Below are 19,786 nucleotides of genomic sequence, written 5' to 3'. Positions count from 1 at the left end.
ACTGCAGAATGGCATATTTTTGTACAAAGACACACAAAAAACAAGACAAAGAGACTTGATTGCTGTCTGTCAGCAACAGGCAATCAAGTTCAGTTTGAGAGAAAAGAGATGATATGAAGATCCAAGTACACAAAGCTCAATTATGTTGAACCTACAAGACCTAGACACTGATTTGCCACATGCCATTTCCTGGTGCACATTGATTTCAGAAGCTGACTGGGATATGGTACTGCACCAACCGACAAGGTGAAGTGCCTGCACAGATGTCCATCATTATTTCCTGCTCTTCAACATCTGCTGCACACCATGTGCCTTGAAAAACACATGCAACTTTTTAATTTTTAAGAACAAAGATTTTGCCCTACATTCACATGTGAAACACTCAGCATTATTCCACTGTATCAAAATATTCAGAGAACCAAATCATTTCTAGGTTCAGCAACATGGCCACTATCTCCTTATCTTTTATGTGCCAAAGAAAAAGAACTTCACCCAGCAACATTACAAACTACAAAGATGAATAGCTTGGATATTAGCAATAGAATAAAATCAAAACAGATAAATTGGGTTAATATAGTTCCAGAAGTCAGTGTGGAGAAGAGACAGGTGAGGCACCCAAGGAACAGGGACACTTATTCCAAAACAAGTGGAAGATACAGGAATAGGACAGATTGTTATGGCAGCTTTCACCAAGTGATGACAGTGATTACAACTGATTATGTCCCCTCTGAGGCATGCAAGACATTTATTACAGTAATGTACACACATGGAGAGACGGCAAAAGAGGAATGATGGCAAAGAAGAATGATGAGATGCTGTTTAAAGACAGATGTGCAACTTCATACAAACACTGACACTTGACAACACCCAGGCTTCCTTCTAGAGGATCATAAGCTCAAAGACCTGTACTATAAATGGGTTCTTCAACAGACTAAAAGTATTTCACATCCAACATCGAGTAGTGTCGCAGAAGTCACAGACAACTGTACCACATGAGGAATGCACAAAAGGAATTGTACATGCAGCAACATGCAGCAAGCATATATTCCTACTTACCTGTCATTTCTGAAGGATTTTCACCCTCAGTACTGCCCACTGGCTGTAGTTTAAACTCCAGAGATCCCTCCTTTTCCTGTTAAGTTTCCCCTATGTCCTTCTCCACAGAGAAGTGCCTGCAAGTCCTCATCAGAAGACTCTCCCAGATTCTGTTCTGGAGAAGGCAGAGAGTGTTCTTCCAGCATGAGGGACAGGCGCTGTGCTTACTTGGCACAATGAAGAGGACCAGGAAACTAACTGCTTCTCTGCTATATGGCTCTCCTTAATCCACCAAGGTCAGTCCTCAGCATGACCTGTGCACTGACCACTTTTTCCTGAGGCAGCAATCATTATACATTGACTGGAATCAAGATTCAGGCAGGCTTCTAGTTTTATGAAAACTGTTTTTTAGGCTATGTTGCATCAATAGCTGATCTTTTCCTCCAAGTAAGTCTCTATACAATTTTAAGAACTACGAACTGGATCAAAAATCATGTGTATGTTTAGCTATTGGCTTTGCAAACCTAAGCTAGTAGCTCTCTCAGCTAGGATGTCTGAAAGTCCAAAAAGAAAATAGGAAACTTAGGAAGTCCAAAAGGCAAAGAGGATTTCTACTTTCTTAAGCTACAGTTTAAACAGAAATACTAAAAGTTACTGACTTAAATCTTGGATCTCCAAGTCAAATAAATGGACTACTGTACTAACACCCCCTCCCCAAAAGTCACACTGTGTGAAACTATTTAATAAACAACCAGCAATGAACAGCTTCCACCTTTAAACATCCTAATATCTAGTGGTAAACAACTCACTTCACCAGTCCTATCATACGCTGGAGATGTCTTGAGTAAATCAGTCACTGAGAAACACTCACCTTCTTTGGTCTTTGTACTAGTTGCTACTGCGTCCCTGTCCGAGGCTGGTGAAGCACCTTGCTCCTGTCCTGCTCCTTCTGTACTCTTATCCTTTGGTTTGCTCTCTGCTTCAGTTTTCTTTTTGGTAAAGTTTATAACACCTGGCGTGAGAGGTGGGCGTTGGATGGGTGCTGGCTTGGAGACTGGAGTAGGAGATGGTGGCCTCTGTTTTGATATGCTAGGTGAAAGTGGGCGAGTCTTTTGATTTTGTCTGCTGAAATAAAGAACATTCTTCAGGGCTAACATTGAAAATCTCACACAAGCAGCTCAAGACAGCAGTCGACTTTGGTTAGTTCATATTACATACCTTATTTAAAAATAAGGCCACACCCAAACTACTGCTGCCTTTCTCATAAAACTGAAACACAGGATTCCAAAATACTCTGGGCACCTGGACTCAGTCCTTGCGGGCTAACATTAAAACAGGTCTGCTAACACAGACCTCCATTTACTCCATGTCAAGGATAAACCCTTTGGTTCCAATCCAAGGAGCTTCCTACACTAATACAGTTTGATTGACATAAGTGATTGACTTGCATGCATCCTATTTGTTTTAGTGTACAGACCACACAAAAAAAACAGGGTATATTTTGTCTGCACAGAAGAAATGAAGGCTCAAGAGCTGCACCCCTAGTGTGGAAAAGACAAACTGGCCAAAGTGAAGTCCTTATGTACATGAACATGGTCTTGTGTAGGTTATCTAACGGCACAGTTGTCTTTGGGACAGGAAGCAGCCTTCATTTTGGTCTAATAAACTAAAAGATATTTAACCAGGATGCATACCTAGCTGTAGAAGGCGACGGAGGACGCTTCACCAAATTAGCAGGAGAAGGGGATCTTCTACGGGCAGACACAGACGGTGACGGAGGGCGTCTTACCCCAGAACCTGGGGATGGTTTTTCTGTCTCTGATTTCTAAGAAAATACATAAAAATACAATAATGCTCACTTTCTAGGATACTTTAAAGACAGAGAAAACAGGGGAGGTGTTAGCACAACAAACATACAACTTCTCAACAAGATGCATTACACATTTTCTTTATGTTCTAAAACACACATCCAATAAATATGTTACATAACTGAAATGTCAGGAACCATAAGTAGCAAGCAGCATTTCTTTAAGATATTAGAGAGATCAAGGATCACAAAATTCAAATCCAATTTCAGTACTATGTTTTTTGTAGCAAGTGCTATAGGACATCTCAATAAGAAAACAAAACAGGATCCCATTCTGAGCTGTTCCAAACCCCCAGAGTAATACAAAGCTAAATCCTGTGGATTTTCAACAAACCTGGGTTGAATCAGGTGAACTTGCATCAGATGAAGATACAGTGGACTTCAATCTGTCGATGCTACGACTGCGCACGGGCACCTTAGGAGTTGGGACTGGGGAATTGATGGAACTGGCTGAAGCTGAACGAGGACAGAGGTAAGATTCTATAAAAGTTAGGAATTTGACAAGACAAAACGAGAACCAAGTGCACAGCATAAGAACAGGAGAAAAGGAAGAGGGAGAAAGAGAGAAAGAAAGATTGTGTGTGTTAGAAACCGTACAGAGAAACACCACAGGAAGTGCACATTGCAATGGATCATGGACACAGACACCACCACCACACAATTAGTACTCTGGAAGCAATAGCACCAAGAATAAAACCATTCTGAAAGCAGCAGTGTGGAGTAGATAAAAATAAAATGCTTTTCCAAACAATCTCTAAATGCGCAACACATCAGTGTAACTTTTAGTCAAGCTGCGTGTAGTCACGAATACTTCAGAACAGCTTTAATGGCCTAGCAACATTCATTGCAAGTTCTTCATGTTACACGGATTGGTTCTAGTTTTAATAATGTTTCCCCCATACTCGGGGAGGAAAAATTCCTTCCTTTCAAAGACTGGTTACAGCATTACATCAGGAATCTGAGCATTACTTTACACACTTTTCCTGTGAGCCTTTATACAACAGCATTTTATTCTACTTTTCCTCTCTGACCCCTTTATCACTACATATTTGTGGCTTTTATCCACACTGACAAATCAAAATAGAAGGGATGTGAGAAACTGATCAACAGAAAAGGATTAACTGCCAAAATAAATAGCTTTGCTACCTTAAGTGTCAGTCTCCTCACATGTAGTAAGATACTGTAAGATTATACTTTCGAATTACTTCTTTTATTAAGAAAATCACAGATGGATATATATATATATATATTTGTAAAAACCTACTTTGCTAACCAGGCGTCTGATTTTTCTATAGTGTGACAGATGCTCGCACTCAATTTCTGTACTCTTACGGAAAACACATTTTATTTTTATACTTATAGCATTTGTTTAAGGAGAACTGCATTCTGTTTGTGCTTAGTTTGTGCTAAAGCACAGGTAGGTGTCTACTGAAACGAAGAAAGTACCTCTAAGTAAACTGATATGAATGTAAAAGTCATCTTTAACTCAGCAATAGTGAATAAACCACATGCTGTCAGTAACAGTGAAAAAGACAGTATTTCCCCACATGACATGAATTGAAATATTCATGGTAAAATAAAAGTGGCACAGAGATAGGTGTGGAAAAAAATACGACCACTGACTATGAACCAAAAAAGTAAAGGATCAATTACACGAGGGTAGCAGTGTAGAAAAGTTACTGTCACCAATAAGGACCAAGTTAAGTGGCATAAGATAAAAAATAAAGACAAAGGAATATACTTAAGAGGAAATGAGCAAAACTGGGAATGCAAGTTGAAAGGTAAAAGAAAAGGAGAAAGGACTCCACAGTGGTGCCAGATACATATTTACTGGAGTGTTCTTACAGTCATCCAGTTACCATTGTAAGACACACAGAACACAGCTAGGGTTTGCAATGGAATATGCTGTAGAGACCCCTGCGCTAGTGTCAACCTGAGCTGCTGTGGGGACTTACCAGCTCAGCCTGGACCAATACAAAATTGCATGAGCCAGCTATGGTTTCTCTGCAGTATGTTCTCCCCTTCTAATATGCCTCTGCTCTACAATCAGCCTGAATGACGCTGGCTCAGAGCTCCCTGCACTTATGTTAAGACATCCCCGTTGTCATGTTCCTACAAGAGTTTCTCCCCATAAAGACATTTGGGCGCTACACTCATTTCTTTTGGCCTCCTTTGAAGTCATACGTTTGGATTTCTTTTTCATCCCATTTCCTACCGCTGTTCTCTGACAAATATGCCTCAGATTCATTTGAGGGTACACTCAAATGCAGATCTCTGAGTCAGTTAAGAAAAACAAAACAAAACACCGGCATTCAGTTCTCTGCAGAGCAAGTAAACTGACACTGGAGTTTAAAAGCCAGTATTATTCTACAGTTTTGAAAAGGAAACATGCAACACAGTATATGAATTGGTTATTGCTGACCAAAGAAAATATTAGATAAATAATATAATACGCAACCATACATTAACTGTCCAATTCATACTGAAGAGTAGCACAGTTAGTGACTATCACGTAAGTTGCTTGCTTGAAGAGCAACTGCATAAAACTTTCAGGCTTTACTGTCCTCCTGTTACCTGAGGGATCTTGTCCATCAGCCGATAATGTAGCAGCACTTTTACTCCTAGCTAAGGAGGCCTGTGTGGGGGCGAGGAGGCGACTGATTACGCTACTGTCCAGAGGACTGACCTGGGAGCGACGAGCTAAATGATGGGAACAAATCAAAAAGGATCCAACATGAAATCATATAATGGAAGAGACAAGCAGCACAAAGCAAAGGAGGTTTGTGAGCACTGTTGCAAATCATAACATTTTTTGGAGAAAAATACTGAAGTCATGGAGAGGGAAATCCAAACTAAAAATACAGAAGGATTAAACACTGCAGTCTCTAATGTTGCGCAGGTTGTCCATCAGTTGCTCATCATTTTAATGCGTAAGGACTGACACACACACACACACGCAACACAGAGACGTGTAAGTTGGTCAAAATACAAAACATTTTTGACCCAGTTCTGCAGAGCTTTCTTCTCTAGATTGCAGGAAAGGCTCTTTAATAAAGAGAGGCCTCTCAAATCAAAGGAGACGGTTATCGCCAGGCATCATCTGAACGTACAAATTCACATGGACAGCACCCATCATTCTCCCATACAGGAAAGGTTCAGAAGCAGAATACTGTAGTTTCGAGTGTTGGCAAGAGCTGCTAAAAAGGAAAGTTTCAGAATTGTTAACTCAAAGGGAAAAACATGTTAGAAAAGTTGCTAGACTTCAGCTTTAAGAAGACTTACTAGAAAAGAGGTATTTGTAACCTAGTGGGGAATACAAAGAATGGAAAACAGACTGAAGTGAGAACAGGTTTCCTCCTTCATTTGCATGCACAGAGTTAAGGCCAGCAGGAGGAACAGAGAAGTTGCTTTTAAACTGAATGATGAAACAGAGCTTAAAAAGCAAAAGTGTAAGATGTACCTAAGTGAACATATTAGTGAAATTTTTACTATAGTTACATATAAGTCTATCAACTTTCAAATACACATCTCTCTAGTTAGAGCAGAGAGACATTTTGCTATCCACTTATAGCACAATTTAATTAAAAGTCCTTCTTACAGGATTTTTTGTTCAAAGCAAGGAATTTAATCTTTACCGTTTACAGTTCTATCTTTACCACTTGATAACAAAGTCCTTACAAAAGTTCTAGAGATTTGAGAACCAAAGGAAACTAGTGAAAGTTAGCCTATCCAAACTTTACTGTAAATGGCTTTTAAGAGAAATATTTAGCTTTATGAAACAACCACCTGGTTTTTCTTCCTTTTTCACTTTTTCTAGTTCAGGAGTGGAAGGGGGTTTACTACTCATTCTATTCAAAGATGTGCTCCTCTTCTTTTCTGTTCCTCCTAGAGACCAAGCGTAAGGAAGATCATTTTTAACAAGGTATTTATATAAATGATTTTCTCAACTGTCATTCCCATGCTTTTCTTTTGTCAAAAAAATCACCTAACCCCCCCTGATCTATCATTATGAAGCACTAGTTCCTCATGAGCCAAATGGTTTGGTTTTCTTCTCTCCCCCCACCCTTCCACTTTACAGAGGAATAAAGCTGGTTTAGAGAAACCAAGTCATCGAGTATCTGGTACTGGAATGTGCATAACAATATTTATGCCCAAGTGCCTGGACGACAAGCACAGCAGTGGAAGTCTGAATGAAAACATTTATAATAAAACTGGGACACAGTTTAAACTCGGTTTCAAATAACCCATTTACTGCCTCCCAATTCTCAAAACAAGCTGGTTTCTAGCACCTTTCTGTTCCACCTGTGACCCTTTGGGTGCTGACTGCTGAGAATGCAGAGGAACTTTGTTATTCAGTCTGTTTAATGAGGCACTTCTCTTTGTGGTACCTGGAAGTGAAAGTGCATGGATTAATTTTGTGTAGAAGTCTGGAAAGTCCCTTCTAACACCAGCCCCACTTGCCTAAGATATAGAAGCGCAATTGAGTCACCACATGGATTTATGAAGCCTTCAGAAGCAGGATGCCTGCATCAGGGAGGAATCACTCCCTATATGCATTGCTTCTTATACTCCTTCCTCGTGTATGTTACTGCTCACTGAGACAGGACGCTAGTCTTGATAGACTGCGTTTGACCTCCTGAGGCCATCTTTCTATGTCTTTTTAAATACACGTAATTAAAAAAGGCCATTGCTCACATTCTGTACAAGCAAGAAAGCAATAAACAAAGTGTTCAGCTGAGTATTAGCACAGCTCACAGCTGAAGAAATACTCCACTGACTCAGCGACAAGCATTCCTCTCATTTCCAAATTCTGCGCCTCCCCCTCCCCAGACACATACACGCAGCAGAAGCAATTTGGTTAATCCTGCAACTGTATTTTCTCTATAGTTTGAATTTAGCCATCATTTACCAAACAGCCAGTTTCTTCTTGAGAGCCAGATCAAGAGCAGAGAATTGCTCTAACTTGTTGGGGTGATCTAAATCAGTCAGTCAGCCAACGTCTAAGTCCTGACCACTCGATCAGTTGGAGTCCTGCCCAAACATCTCCTACTTCAGGCCATTTGAGAAATTTTTCTCCAAAGTGCCTAAAGATTCACAAAGGGATTTGAAGGTAGACAGTAAGTTTGAAAGCAATCCCAATTAGTTGATAATTAATGACTGATTTTCTCTGTTAGTTGCTTAATTTGTTCTTTACAGCTCTGTCTCTGGCTCATACCCAGAGCTCAACCCTGCAGACACATCACATATAAAAATCATTCAAAATCACAGGAAGTCTCCAGTGACTCAGAGAGACTGCCCCTGCGGCTATGCAGTATAGATACGTTCACTGATTACCTTCCCAGGCATACTGGGTATGAGTACAAGGAGTTTTTCTGCTGCACCACCTTCCAAAATGAACCAGTGAAAGCACTGTTAGCTGTGTCCATGTCAGAGATTTTTCTAGTGCAGCAAATTTGATCAAAGGTTGTAGACTGACACAACACTGCAGCATAGACCTAGCTGAACTTGTTTTTGAATTAAACAGCTCTTAGTTTATTAATGCTTTTCATCTTTGGGGGGAGAAAAAAAAACTTCTGGGATACAGGCAGGCTCCTAAAATGCTGGAGAAATTTCACCACAGGGAAATCTCAGGCTAAAATAAACCAGTCTGTGATAATGCAAATCATTTTTACTTTTCTTAACAACAAGCAGATTAGTACAATTCCTTGTGTTTCTGTCATTTTTTGGATTTGGAAAAGGCAGATTGCCACGATTTACAGAAAAACCTGGACGTAACATCCTACAAGCTTTGTTTCACATTTCCCCTCTTTAGGTATTTTATACGTATGGTGAGCAGGGAGAGGAGGGGAAGAAGAGAGGACACTCACATGAACAGATTTACCAGAGAGTGGAAAGAGCAGAGATTTATCCCAGCCCTCTAGATCCTTGCTAGGACTAGTTGGGTGGTGCACACCTTACATGACATAATGCAGTTAGGAGGTTCATCCACCCTAACGCTGTAATTCAAAATGAGACTGGAAGCCACAAAAATTGGCAGAGGATCTCTGGTGTGAAAACACTACCAGAAGCCCATTAAAAAAAGTCATAGGAATAGCTGGATTCAAGGCTATTTCTATTCCTTGACAGTCACTGGCACAGTAAGATATACCCCCGAATGTATGGAAGCAGCAGTGTGTACTAACAGCTTAAGAAATGCTGATTTGTTTATCAGTATCAAGCTCTTACAATACACTACTTTAATGGGCTAGGAAATTATGTCAGAGTAGCGCTCTATGGCTATAATCATGCTACAATTCCAGGTCAAAGCAAAACAACGTCCACCCACCCAAAAAGCTCCTATAGGTGTCAAAGTAGAGATTTTCATGCATTCTTCTGTATCTGAATTCTAATATTAGAAAGAAGGTGTGTGTCTACAGAGTACAGGACCTGCATAATAGAAAGATGCCAAAACTAAGTTGATTTCCCTCCACCAAGGCAATCAAAGATTTGAAACTGTATAACAGAACAAATCAAATTTTTATATTCTGTACTATATTTAGTTTGCTGAAATTTTAGGGTGTGATTTAAGGCATGCAAACCCCTGAAGCTGATGTGAAATGATTTATGAATCAATCATTCGCCAAGATTTGGCTTTAGTAAAACAATTACAGAAATAAAGAACCAACAATCTTTACCGTTACTCTTCTCCTCTAACAGAGATCACATCAACTGGGTCAAAGCCCTGAACAGTCAAGCTGGATTAACAAATTGCATGAAATGCATTTGAGATCAACATAGGAAGTGAATGATACAGCTAGGGAGGAAGAGGAGTATCCTTCCTCCTCCTGCCTCCTCCCCAAGTAATAGTTGAGCAGTACACCTGCTACCAGCAGAAACACAAACACTTACTTCGATCAGAAGTGTTTAGAAGTGCAGCAGATGATGACAAACGTTTATTCACGACAGCTTCTGCTTGTTTGAGGTTTGCTGTGGAGGTGGACCGCTTGCTGGCTGCGTAAAGAAGTGCTTACTTTAGAATTCACCTGCACATCTGAGGAAGCACCTCTCACACACTCTTCTGAGACAGCTTTGGAAGTGAGTATTACATCCTGAAAGCTCCTTCCAGTTTTGCTTAATGAGAAATACAGATTTTTTTTCTGTTGAACTTTGAACACATTTGACACAATTAGCACAAGTTATAACTTGCACAGAAATGGCATGTTAGTTTTACTGCACTCATGTCAAGATTTTATGCACGTGCATGCAAACAAGAGATTTTTAAAGCCTGTGCTCTTAACATGTAAAGGCAAAGGCTCTGGAGATTGTGTGCTGTTACCAGACTGACAAGACATAAAGCAACAAAAAAACCTGAAGAGCAATAATTGCTTTGTTCCTTCCACCCAAGTATGTTAAAACAGTTAACCTATTAATTTGTTAGTTAGTGAAAACAAAACAAAACAAATGCTTTTGGAGGGATAAAACAAGTCCTGAGGAAAGGTAAGGAAGCATTCCTACTTCTGAGTATTTCTCAAGGGTTGCTCTAATCATTTTAGAAATTCCTGAAAAATTTTTCTAGGAGTTATTCTTTAAGCTCATGCTTCCTAGTAGTTTTCCAACTCTTCTAAATAAATTGTACCAGAATGTGTTAAAAAAAAATCTATAATCACGTATCATATTTTAAAATTCCAAGTTTACCTCAAGCCAGATGAAGATTTGCTTTTTAAGATCAGAAATGCTCTTTCAGGATGTACACTATTCCAAAGCGGGAAAGCTTTGGAAAAGCATGGATCTGTTACTATGGAAACTCAACAAGCAGAGAAGGGTAGTGCACACAAAGCAGTGCAGACTAGCACAATAAACACAAAAAATTCTATACATCAAACATGAGTAACTGATTTTGCTGGCATACTGGACAGCAAAGGTGATTAATATGAACTCATCAGTGCATAAGTAATGCCAAAGGAAAAAGCAGCATTACTCACCACAGAGGCAGCTTCTTTTCCCTTTGGCTAGCATGCTATAACAGCTCCTTGAAGAAGCAGCCAGGACCCACGGATGCATATGGACAGGCCTGCCTCTGCACCATACTTTTGATATATGTACCCAGCCTGGATTCCTGCACCACCATGAGGCCTTGGACTCCCTCTCAAAGGGGCAAAACCATGTGAAGCAAAAACTAGATTTTGGAGTTGAGGCCAAGGAAGAGGAAAGCTCTTGCCACGCTGAATTAAGAGAACAGCCTCCCTAGGGTAGTGGGGGGAGAGTGGGGGAGCTATTGAATCTGGTTAAGAAGTAGAGATCTGAGCTTTGCAGGTATTTTTCTAAGCTAAGAAAAAAGGACATTTTGTGAATAAAGACGACTGAGCAGAAACATCAGGAAACTGGTAATTCTTGTATCTGGTGTTTTCAAAGAGAAACTCTACCCTCTAGTGGCTACTCTTAAAAGAAAGCTTGGCTACTGCATTAACTTCAACTGTGCAGAAATCAAATGCCTTCAGACGTCATGGAGGTATTTCGAAACAAATTTCTCTTTGTTCAAATTAGGACTTCAACACTTGCATGAAATCTGAAACTTGGTCTATCACTTGCTGAGATCCAAAGGACAGAAAAATAAATCTTGCCTTGAGAAATGTTACAGTAAGCAAAGTATTTTTCAGCAAGCTTGCAAATACTTGAGGTGGACTGTGTTATTTAGTCAAGAGACTACAAGTGATGAAAATTCCATTAGAAGACTCAGAAGACATTAAAAGACTCAGAAGAAAAGACTGAAAAGACTGTTCAGACAAAAAAAGAGGAATATCAGTGTCTATTTTTCATGGGGAAAGAGGGCAAAGTGGCAAGAGCATGGGCTAAAATTGATGCCTTTGACTGAAAAAATATAATTTGTACTATATGTTACCATTCCAGAAAAAAGTATATTCATGCAGATATTTGAGCTTTCTTTTTCCAGAAAATTTTAGTTTGCATTAATTGCCAAGAGATCTTAAAAAGTCAAAGCCTTTCTGATCAAAATATTTATAAATATATGATCAGATGGCCTCAACTTTTTCCCTACTCCATTCATGAGATAGCTTCTGCAAACTTGAAAGCTTTGGACAATTCGCTAGGAAAAAAGCTTCAGAAAACAGGATATTCTCGAAGAAGTTAGTTTCATTACATGGGTAACATCCTCTTCTGGATTTGGGGGGGAAAGTTAAACCTAAATTACTTCTATGCAAAGGAACTGAACTGGAAGAAGCATGTAGCATAATCCCATATAGCACCAAACATTTGTATTTTTTTAATAGAGAGGAAAACAAAATTTATCAACCAAGCTAAAGAAAGCGTTTGACTGTCATGCAGCAAGGCTTGTAGTGGGTAAGCGGCTAGAAAACACAGTACTTTAAAAAAATGATTATGAGAGATAGCAGCTCTCACCTCTAGCTTCTGACTGAGTTTCACTGAGAGGAGGTGCTGGAGCACTGCCTATCTGAGGTTGAATACAATTTGACTAAATAAAGATTATCTGTCTTGTAGCTCCTCCCACGTTCCTACTAGTCTCTTTGTTTGAAAGGGGAGAATCCAGCACCCTATTTCTATCCTAATGGCACATGTCTCTACTTGGGATGCACCTGAATAGCTAGTTTTCTCCACCACTCATCACAAAACCTCTCTCATTTGCAAGGCCTGTCTCATCGAGGATGCTTTATTACACAGTCTTGCCATTTCACCTGAGTTTCTTGGCAGACCCACACCCTGCATGTTTCATCTCAGCACAGACAGCAGCGTCATTAATGCAACATTTGACTCTGGGGCTTTCATCAATCTTTAAATTTCAGGCCACCAGTCGGGTGTTTGGTGCAGTCTCACTGAATCACATCCTGTAAATAATACAGAATGTCTGTCGGCTGTTGAAATGTCCAGTTACGTGGGGTTTACTTTCCAGAATGCTTTGCTTCCATACCTGCTAAATGCTGCTCTACCAGTCAACGTTCCTAGATGTTACTGTTGACATGGTCAGTCCACGGAAGAACGTGTCTGATTTTGTATTTTTTTGCACAGCAATGCAGTAGGTAAGAAAGACTCTTCAGTAGTATCTGGAACAGCTTTAAAGTAATGTAAAGAAACCTGAAATAATCTCCCGCTCACTCCAAATGTTTTTCATTTTAAGAAATGGAGCCTCTAATCTAGATCTGCCATAGAGACTGATGAGAGACAAAAAAGTATCATACTGAAACTTGCTCTAAACATGCTGTTAGAGAAGGTGCATTGCTCAGCCACAATGACATAATGCAGCAGAATTCATAGGCTGTCATTTTTCAAAAAATCCAAAAATAATTGTTTTCATTCCAACAATTACACAAATAAAAGGAGGAAGAGACAAAAAAAGGATTTTTTTTTTAAAAAGCGTAGATTTATGCATCCTATACAGTATGGGTAGATTATTAATGACATCTCAGAAAGTTAAAAAGCTAAGGATAATCCTTATGCGAGAAGAAATACGAAAAACACGAATCCAATCATGGTTTCATATTATCCAGCTCAGGTAAGATTACTGTACATTTGAAATCTCAATTTGAAGAATAACGCAGATTTAAAACAGTATAAATGACAAAAGTGTCTTGGTCAAGCATTGCATTATCTTTTCATCTCCACAGCCAAATTTTTCAAAACTAGTGCCAAGTTATTCAAATTGATCTAATGTAGCAGTACATATATATTCCTCCTGTTGTTACTTTATGATGCATATGGTACAGCTTACAAGTTTATTTCCATATCAGGAGCATGTTTGCTGGAGGACAGTGGGTTTTTTTAAACTCATTTCAGCAGCACTATGGTTCAGGTCTTCCTCCATGATCAAAAGGTAGGACAAGACTTATTTCGTAGCATACAGCAAAGGGCGTATTTTGCGTTTGTTATCAAGTTCAACTTTAAAATTAGAGAAGATGGGAAAGAATAGAGGAGGAAAAAAAATGGTGTTTTCCCTTAGAAATAAGACAAATTTGACATCCTAGTTTCCAAGTAAAATGACCCTCAGTAATGTGGAATACAGTAATTGGATTTATATATATACACCCAAGGAACACGTTTAACAGGTGAAACAATCCAGTCAAACTGGCTAATTTGGGAGAAAATTAGGGATTCATGTTGAGCAGAGAAAGGGAAGAGAAACATTAAATAAAATACACATGCTTCTGCTGTGTTGCCAGAACAAGCCAGAGTAGTTAAATCATACTCAGTCAGACTTTCATTGCATTTTCAAGTCTCATACTGTCAGCGTTATGAGACAGCTGTATTGAATTAGTAATGCTGAGAGCATGCAAAGATTTTCAGAATTTAGATTTATCTGGGTCTCAGTTGAAGGCTATCATCTTAAACTAGCTACAAAGAATAATTTCCCATATTAAACATATAGACTTGATGAATTTATCAGTAATCCAGAGGGTAACTACAAATGTCTTTATCTTTGCACTGGAAAGTGCTAGAAATCCAATGAAAATGCATTTAATACATAGAACTGTGTTTAGATAAATGGCCAGGTCTGGTTTTGCAGAGCCCTCCATGGAAAAAGTATCAAACTGCACAAAGGAGCCATTCCCTTTAAGAAAGATTTACCAAAGTATCGTTTGATTTTATAAATCCTATTTCATTTGCCAGTAAAACAAAACAAAATAACCCCTACCAAGTACTTTCTGCAAATCAGGAAACAATAAAAGGGTTCAAAGATGAACTTTTTTTTTTTAAACTTAAACCACTGTACTAATTTATATTCAAAATACATACAGCTAGGAATGCCTCTTCTCCTTTCTCATGCTGTGTCCAGTCATCTTTAAAAACCCAAATGCATATATCCTCTCTCTCAAAATTCCCTCAGGATGCCATGACTTAATCTGTAGTTTAATTAGCTAGGAGGGATAGTTAAAGACATAGGGGATTGCTTTCCGCTTAGGAATCACATTTGCTGCACAGCTGGCCTAGATCCAGGAAAAGATCTACGTGAAGATGATTTTCCTTAGTTTCAGAGCAACAAGAACTGAAGTTTAAAAGGTTAGTAGTGAGGATAAAACAACAGAAAAAGAACATTTTGGAAATCAATACCGCCAGTTCCACCTTCATCTGCAGTCTGTGGTTCTGTAGAAGAAGAAGGTTCGTAAGCTAAGTCACAAGGCCAAACAGCAATCAGCGTAACTTTACCAAACCACGGGGAGGCTAGATATCACAGTGATAATTTATATCATAAGCACTTCCAAGAATGCTATAAACAAACACTGTCTCACTGACAGACAAAAACCCACAACTAAAACAGATGCTGAAACACATTCAATACAATTCCAATAACTCAGAAGACAGGCCAACTTGGAGAGTGTTTATTTTTAATTTATTTCTTGACAATTACTTATTTTAAGTTACTCACTGTAGTTACTACTGGCCAAACAATGCCACTATCCTTAAAAGTCCTTATTTTCAAAAGAGAATTCAATCAGACTAATACTTGACTGTAAGTGGGTTTTATCTGCCTTTCAAACTCAACTGTAAGGGAAGTTCTTCCAGCTAGGCACTGCATGAGAAGGTCCCTCCCAGTGCAATCTTGATTTGCTGTTCTAATTTCAGAACGTTAATGAACAAAAACTGTTAATTGTGCAAAACAAAACAGTTTGAGTCCAAATTAATGAGCATTAATATGCATCACCTAATCTAGGACAGAACCTATTCTCCCAGAAGCTTGGACACCGCCCACTGCATCCCCTTATCTGTTACTTTTGAACTGAATGAATACTATTTGAATGACCATTCAAACCATCAGTTAGCATTCTGTAACACTAAGGGTGTGTTTAAAACATTTTCCATAGAATAACACAGTATGCTATTTCTTTTTCTGTTTTATCGTCACTGTTAACATATCATTACATGCACTGCATCTGAAGGAATCAGAATTATTTTAATATTCAAAATTACAACTCCCCTTATCTGATGGTTTGGGGCAGGCAATACTATGCTGCCAGGTGTTGTATCTCCAGGTGGTTTGTGTCTAGCACTTCCCAAAGCCTAAACTAGCCATAGGTCTGAGCAGCATTTCAGAGTGAGTACAGGTATAACCCTTCCCCCCCAACACCTCCCTGTAGATCCTGCTACAAGAACCAAGGGAGGTAAAGGATGCCCAGGTCCCCATAAATAGTGCTGCACCTGCCAGAGTTCACCCATCACATTCTGTATTTAGCCATGCTAGAAAAGGTGCTACTCACCTGTTTTGCTCTCTGAATCTGGAGTTACAGACCCTCCCCATGACCATCTCTTTTGTCGTGTTTCCAGCCGCTGACTTCGTTCCAAGGTACGGTGCACAACTGCTTCGTATCGCTCCTGTCATCAAACAACATCTCTGTGAACCTATATAATCACTACCAAGCATAACTACGCCAGAAGACAAACTACAGATTTTTTTCCAGTAAGATTTAAAATGCTTTACCTGTACTGCCTGATAAAAAGCTTTTGTTGTAAAAACTACTACACATCGTTGATTACAATTAATGGTTTCAAAACACTGCAAACGTGATTAGGCTGAGTTAAAGCATAGATAAGCTGTTCTACTCTTCAAAATAGCTACATTTGGCGTGTTAACAGATTCCCTCAGTAAACAGCACTACTCATTTTCTAAATAGGGACGAACCCCAAACTGAGTAAAAACAATTGCTTACAGTTTGGATTGTTTATATTCTGAAGTTATTTCTAAAAGCTGCTTAAAATTCTCCATTATAAAATACCAAGTATAAGGTCATTTGTATTTGCAGAGTACTATACATGTACTGACCCAACTCTTAACAGATTTTGACATTAACAGAAGTACAATGAAACCAGAAACAGCAAGACAGGAAAGCAAAACTGCAAAAAGACCCCTGAACTCCAGATGCAGCAACCACTGCTGACAGGATAAAGAGGATGAAGGCAGCTTTCTCTTCTGTCTCCAGACTAGTAAGTGCTAATGGGGAAACTTTGGTTCTCGTGCATAACGATGAACTGTAACCACATTAGACTATTTCTTCTCCATCATCAGCCAGGTTTCCATACATGTATCAACAACAGATTTGTTTTCTGGAATAGTCACATCCCAAATGATCTTCTGAAGCACTATTTGCTGCTGATACATTACAGTAAGATGCCAAAGGGACTCATTATCCAAACATTTCTCCCTCTTGAGGACAGAAGGCTTTTACCTTCTTTCAACAGCATTTCACAATGTGGACTAAAAAAGCCCCAGTGTAAAACAGACAAAGCAAACTTGGAAAGAAGGAAGCATCCCTTACGCTGTGAAAAAGATGAAATTAAAACGTTTTGTTTGAAATATAAAGCTTAGCTTTTTTTCTCCTTAAATGAAGTTCAACTAGTTTTTACCTAAGATACCAAAGTACCCAGACATTACGCAACCTGTAGGTGACATTTCTGTGAAGATATGTGCAGTGTAATAATTCCTAAAAGTTATAATTAAAGACATAGGCCTCACTCTACAAGCAACAGAAAATCAGTTATCAGCTCAACACATCAACATAATCAGTTGCACAGATGTACAGAATAACTGAATAATTGAGAATGGACAGGTATCTCAACCTTAGCCATGGCTAATTGCCTTCAAGACCTAGACAGAGAACCACTTATTTTTGCACATTTTTCATGACTGTGGTTCTTACTCTACATTATCTAACGAAGGTGATTAACTAAAAGTGAATTAGCTAATGTACCATACAAGACTGTGGGAGACCATCAATTTTTTCATGCACTTATACCTGCTAAATTTACAAGTGTAGATGGTATCTTGCTGGCAAAGATAGCTTCTTTAAAAGCAATTGTTCTCTACTGTCAGAGTTTGAAAGCCAAGATCTGTTTTCACTTCCTGGTTAAAAGCAAGGTTTACAGGTCAGGTGCACACTGTATTCCTACCTGCCAGATTCTTTGTGTACAACCCTGTGTACAACTACGATCTTCCCCTAGGGATCGGGTAAAGACAAAGTTAACGCCATCAAATGCTCATTGGCTAGTCCTTGTTTTCCTTGATCATTCACCCAGATGGTCACTAAAAAGTATATCCACCATCTTCAAAATTGCACAAATAATGTACTGTAGGCTTAAGGGTAAGACATCTCTTGAAGCACAAAGGATGGCTTTGCTCAAAGTAGCTGCTTAAAGAGATGATACTGCATCAGACAGCAGTCAAGGCCCACCCAGCATTTCTGCTTTTTCTTCAGCAATGTAAGCTATTCCATGAAGTTCAAATATCACACTGAACACACCCACAAGCTGATTACAGATGACCGAACACTAGTGCACATGCAGAATATGGCCAGTGAAATGGAGTACAAAAGATATATCACCAGAACGGCATAACAATAGCTGGACTCCAAGGGGATGGCCTGATCCAGCCAGGCCCACATCTCTCCAGCAGTAACCCACAGCAAATGCTTACAGCGAGCTTATGAAACCAAGTGTGCATGTGGTGCTTTTACCATTGACACACTGCTTCTAGAAATCAACCCTCTCAGAATCTGCATCACATTTAATACCCACCAGCAGACCTAGTCTTCAAAGGGGATGACAAGTTCATGTATTTATTTCTACTTTCAGCTTCTGTGAATCTTGCAACAACGAGTTCCATAACTCAAATAATGCTCTGTTGGTCAATGTGCAGTCAAAGCAAAGGTAAAGTGACAGTCAGGTAAGAACAGTCAATATATCAGCAACAGTGAGGTAGAAAAACTGAAACATGAGCTTCTTTAGTCACAGTTGGGTTCTTAGGAAGCAAGACACAGGAAAAAAATCTAAGACCAGTCACCCATGCTGATTTACAGACAGACCCTATAGAGCAAGTTCACTGAAAGGAAGCTAGAAATCTAGGAATGAAGGGTTTCTTTTCACTCCTGTTAAAAATAACCAAAGGCTAAACAGTAATTCCAAACGGTAACAGCTCCTAAAGTCCAGAGTGCCTCAGGTATAGTTAAAGCTAGGACTGGGATGGGGGAGGAGCAGATAGATCTATACAGCCCACCGTACATGTCTAAAACATCTTTATGTTCTAACACACAGAGAATTCCTGCAACTTTCCAAGCAAACCAAAACAGGATGATGTAATCACCCTATTTTCCCTCACTTCAGGATACGGTAAGAACACAATGTAGGAGTTTCTGTAAAACTATACAACTTTGACACACATTACCTTTTCCTCCTCTATTTTTTGTTTTCTCTTTTCTTCTACTGCTGCCCTCCGTTGTTCCTCCTTCTGCTTCTGTTCTTTTAGCTTTCTCTGCCTTTCTTCTAGCTGTTTTTCATACTGAAGTTTTGCTTTTCTTTCCTTTTCAAGGATTTGTGTCTCTTTGGCAGCTGTAAATTTTTAAGAGAAATTAAAATCAAACTTAACTATTCATCAATATCACAATGTAGCATACAGGCAAGAGACTTCCAAGCAAAACTATCACCACTTAAAGGTAAAGTATATAGCAAAATTTGTTTGCAGTGTTGAATAACACTGCACGTGACTACAGAGTTGTCTTTAATTCTGTCCCTAGGATGGGCACGAATTGGAACCTCTTCTGCCATAAGACTTCACTGACTAGACAGGAATGTCAGGATATGCATACATGCTATATTATGCATACACTTTTCCTGCTATCAGAATAGTAAAGTCTTAATAGTAAGCTAAGTATCAAAGGGCAGAATTTTCTGTGTTGTGATTCTCATTTTTTAAAAATAAGATAAAATGAAAAGATGTAAAGTACTGAGTAAGAAGAAGGAAAAACACAGCAGTTATCACATCTGAGTTCAGAATAATTATGTCGCTCTTCTCCACAGCCTCCACCTAGAAACAGCTGTGCACAGTTTAACAGGAAGCTTCAACTCCTGCGATGAAATGCTAGCGGTTAAATACACGGCAGAGACATGTTC

The 19,786-nt window shown here is 39.1% G+C and overlaps 1 protein-coding gene across 1 annotated transcript in view; it reads right to left on the bottom strand.

Moving 5' to 3' along the window:
* MAP7D3 (MAP7 domain containing 3) overlaps positions 1–19,786 on the bottom strand; it is a 47,919-nt gene that overhangs the window by 11,958 nt on the left and 16,175 nt on the right. Inside the window, exons 4-13 of the mRNA XM_064518315.1 lie at positions 19,062–19,225; positions 16,105–16,219; positions 14,960–14,992; positions 9,791–9,892; positions 7,192–7,290; positions 6,689–6,787; positions 5,477–5,602; positions 3,237–3,382; positions 2,730–2,860; positions 1,907–2,157 (exon numbers count right to left, since the gene is read on the bottom strand). Of these exons, the coding sequence (XP_064374385.1) occupies positions 1,907–2,157; positions 2,730–2,860; positions 3,237–3,382; positions 5,477–5,602; positions 6,689–6,787; positions 7,192–7,290; positions 9,791–9,892; positions 14,960–14,992; positions 16,105–16,219; positions 19,062–19,225 (1,266 nt within the window). The remainder of the gene's footprint in view (positions 1–1,906; positions 2,158–2,729; positions 2,861–3,236; positions 3,383–5,476; positions 5,603–6,688; positions 6,788–7,191; positions 7,291–9,790; positions 9,893–14,959; positions 14,993–16,104; positions 16,220–19,061; positions 19,226–19,786) is intronic.

Source organism: Dromaius novaehollandiae, chromosome 11 (assembly GCF_036370855.1).
Source record: "Dromaius novaehollandiae isolate bDroNov1 chromosome 11, bDroNov1.hap1, whole genome shotgun sequence".
NCBI lineage: Eukaryota > Metazoa > Chordata > Aves > Casuariiformes > Dromaiidae > Dromaius > Dromaius novaehollandiae.
This window is presented reverse-complemented; position numbering and strand designations above follow the sequence as displayed.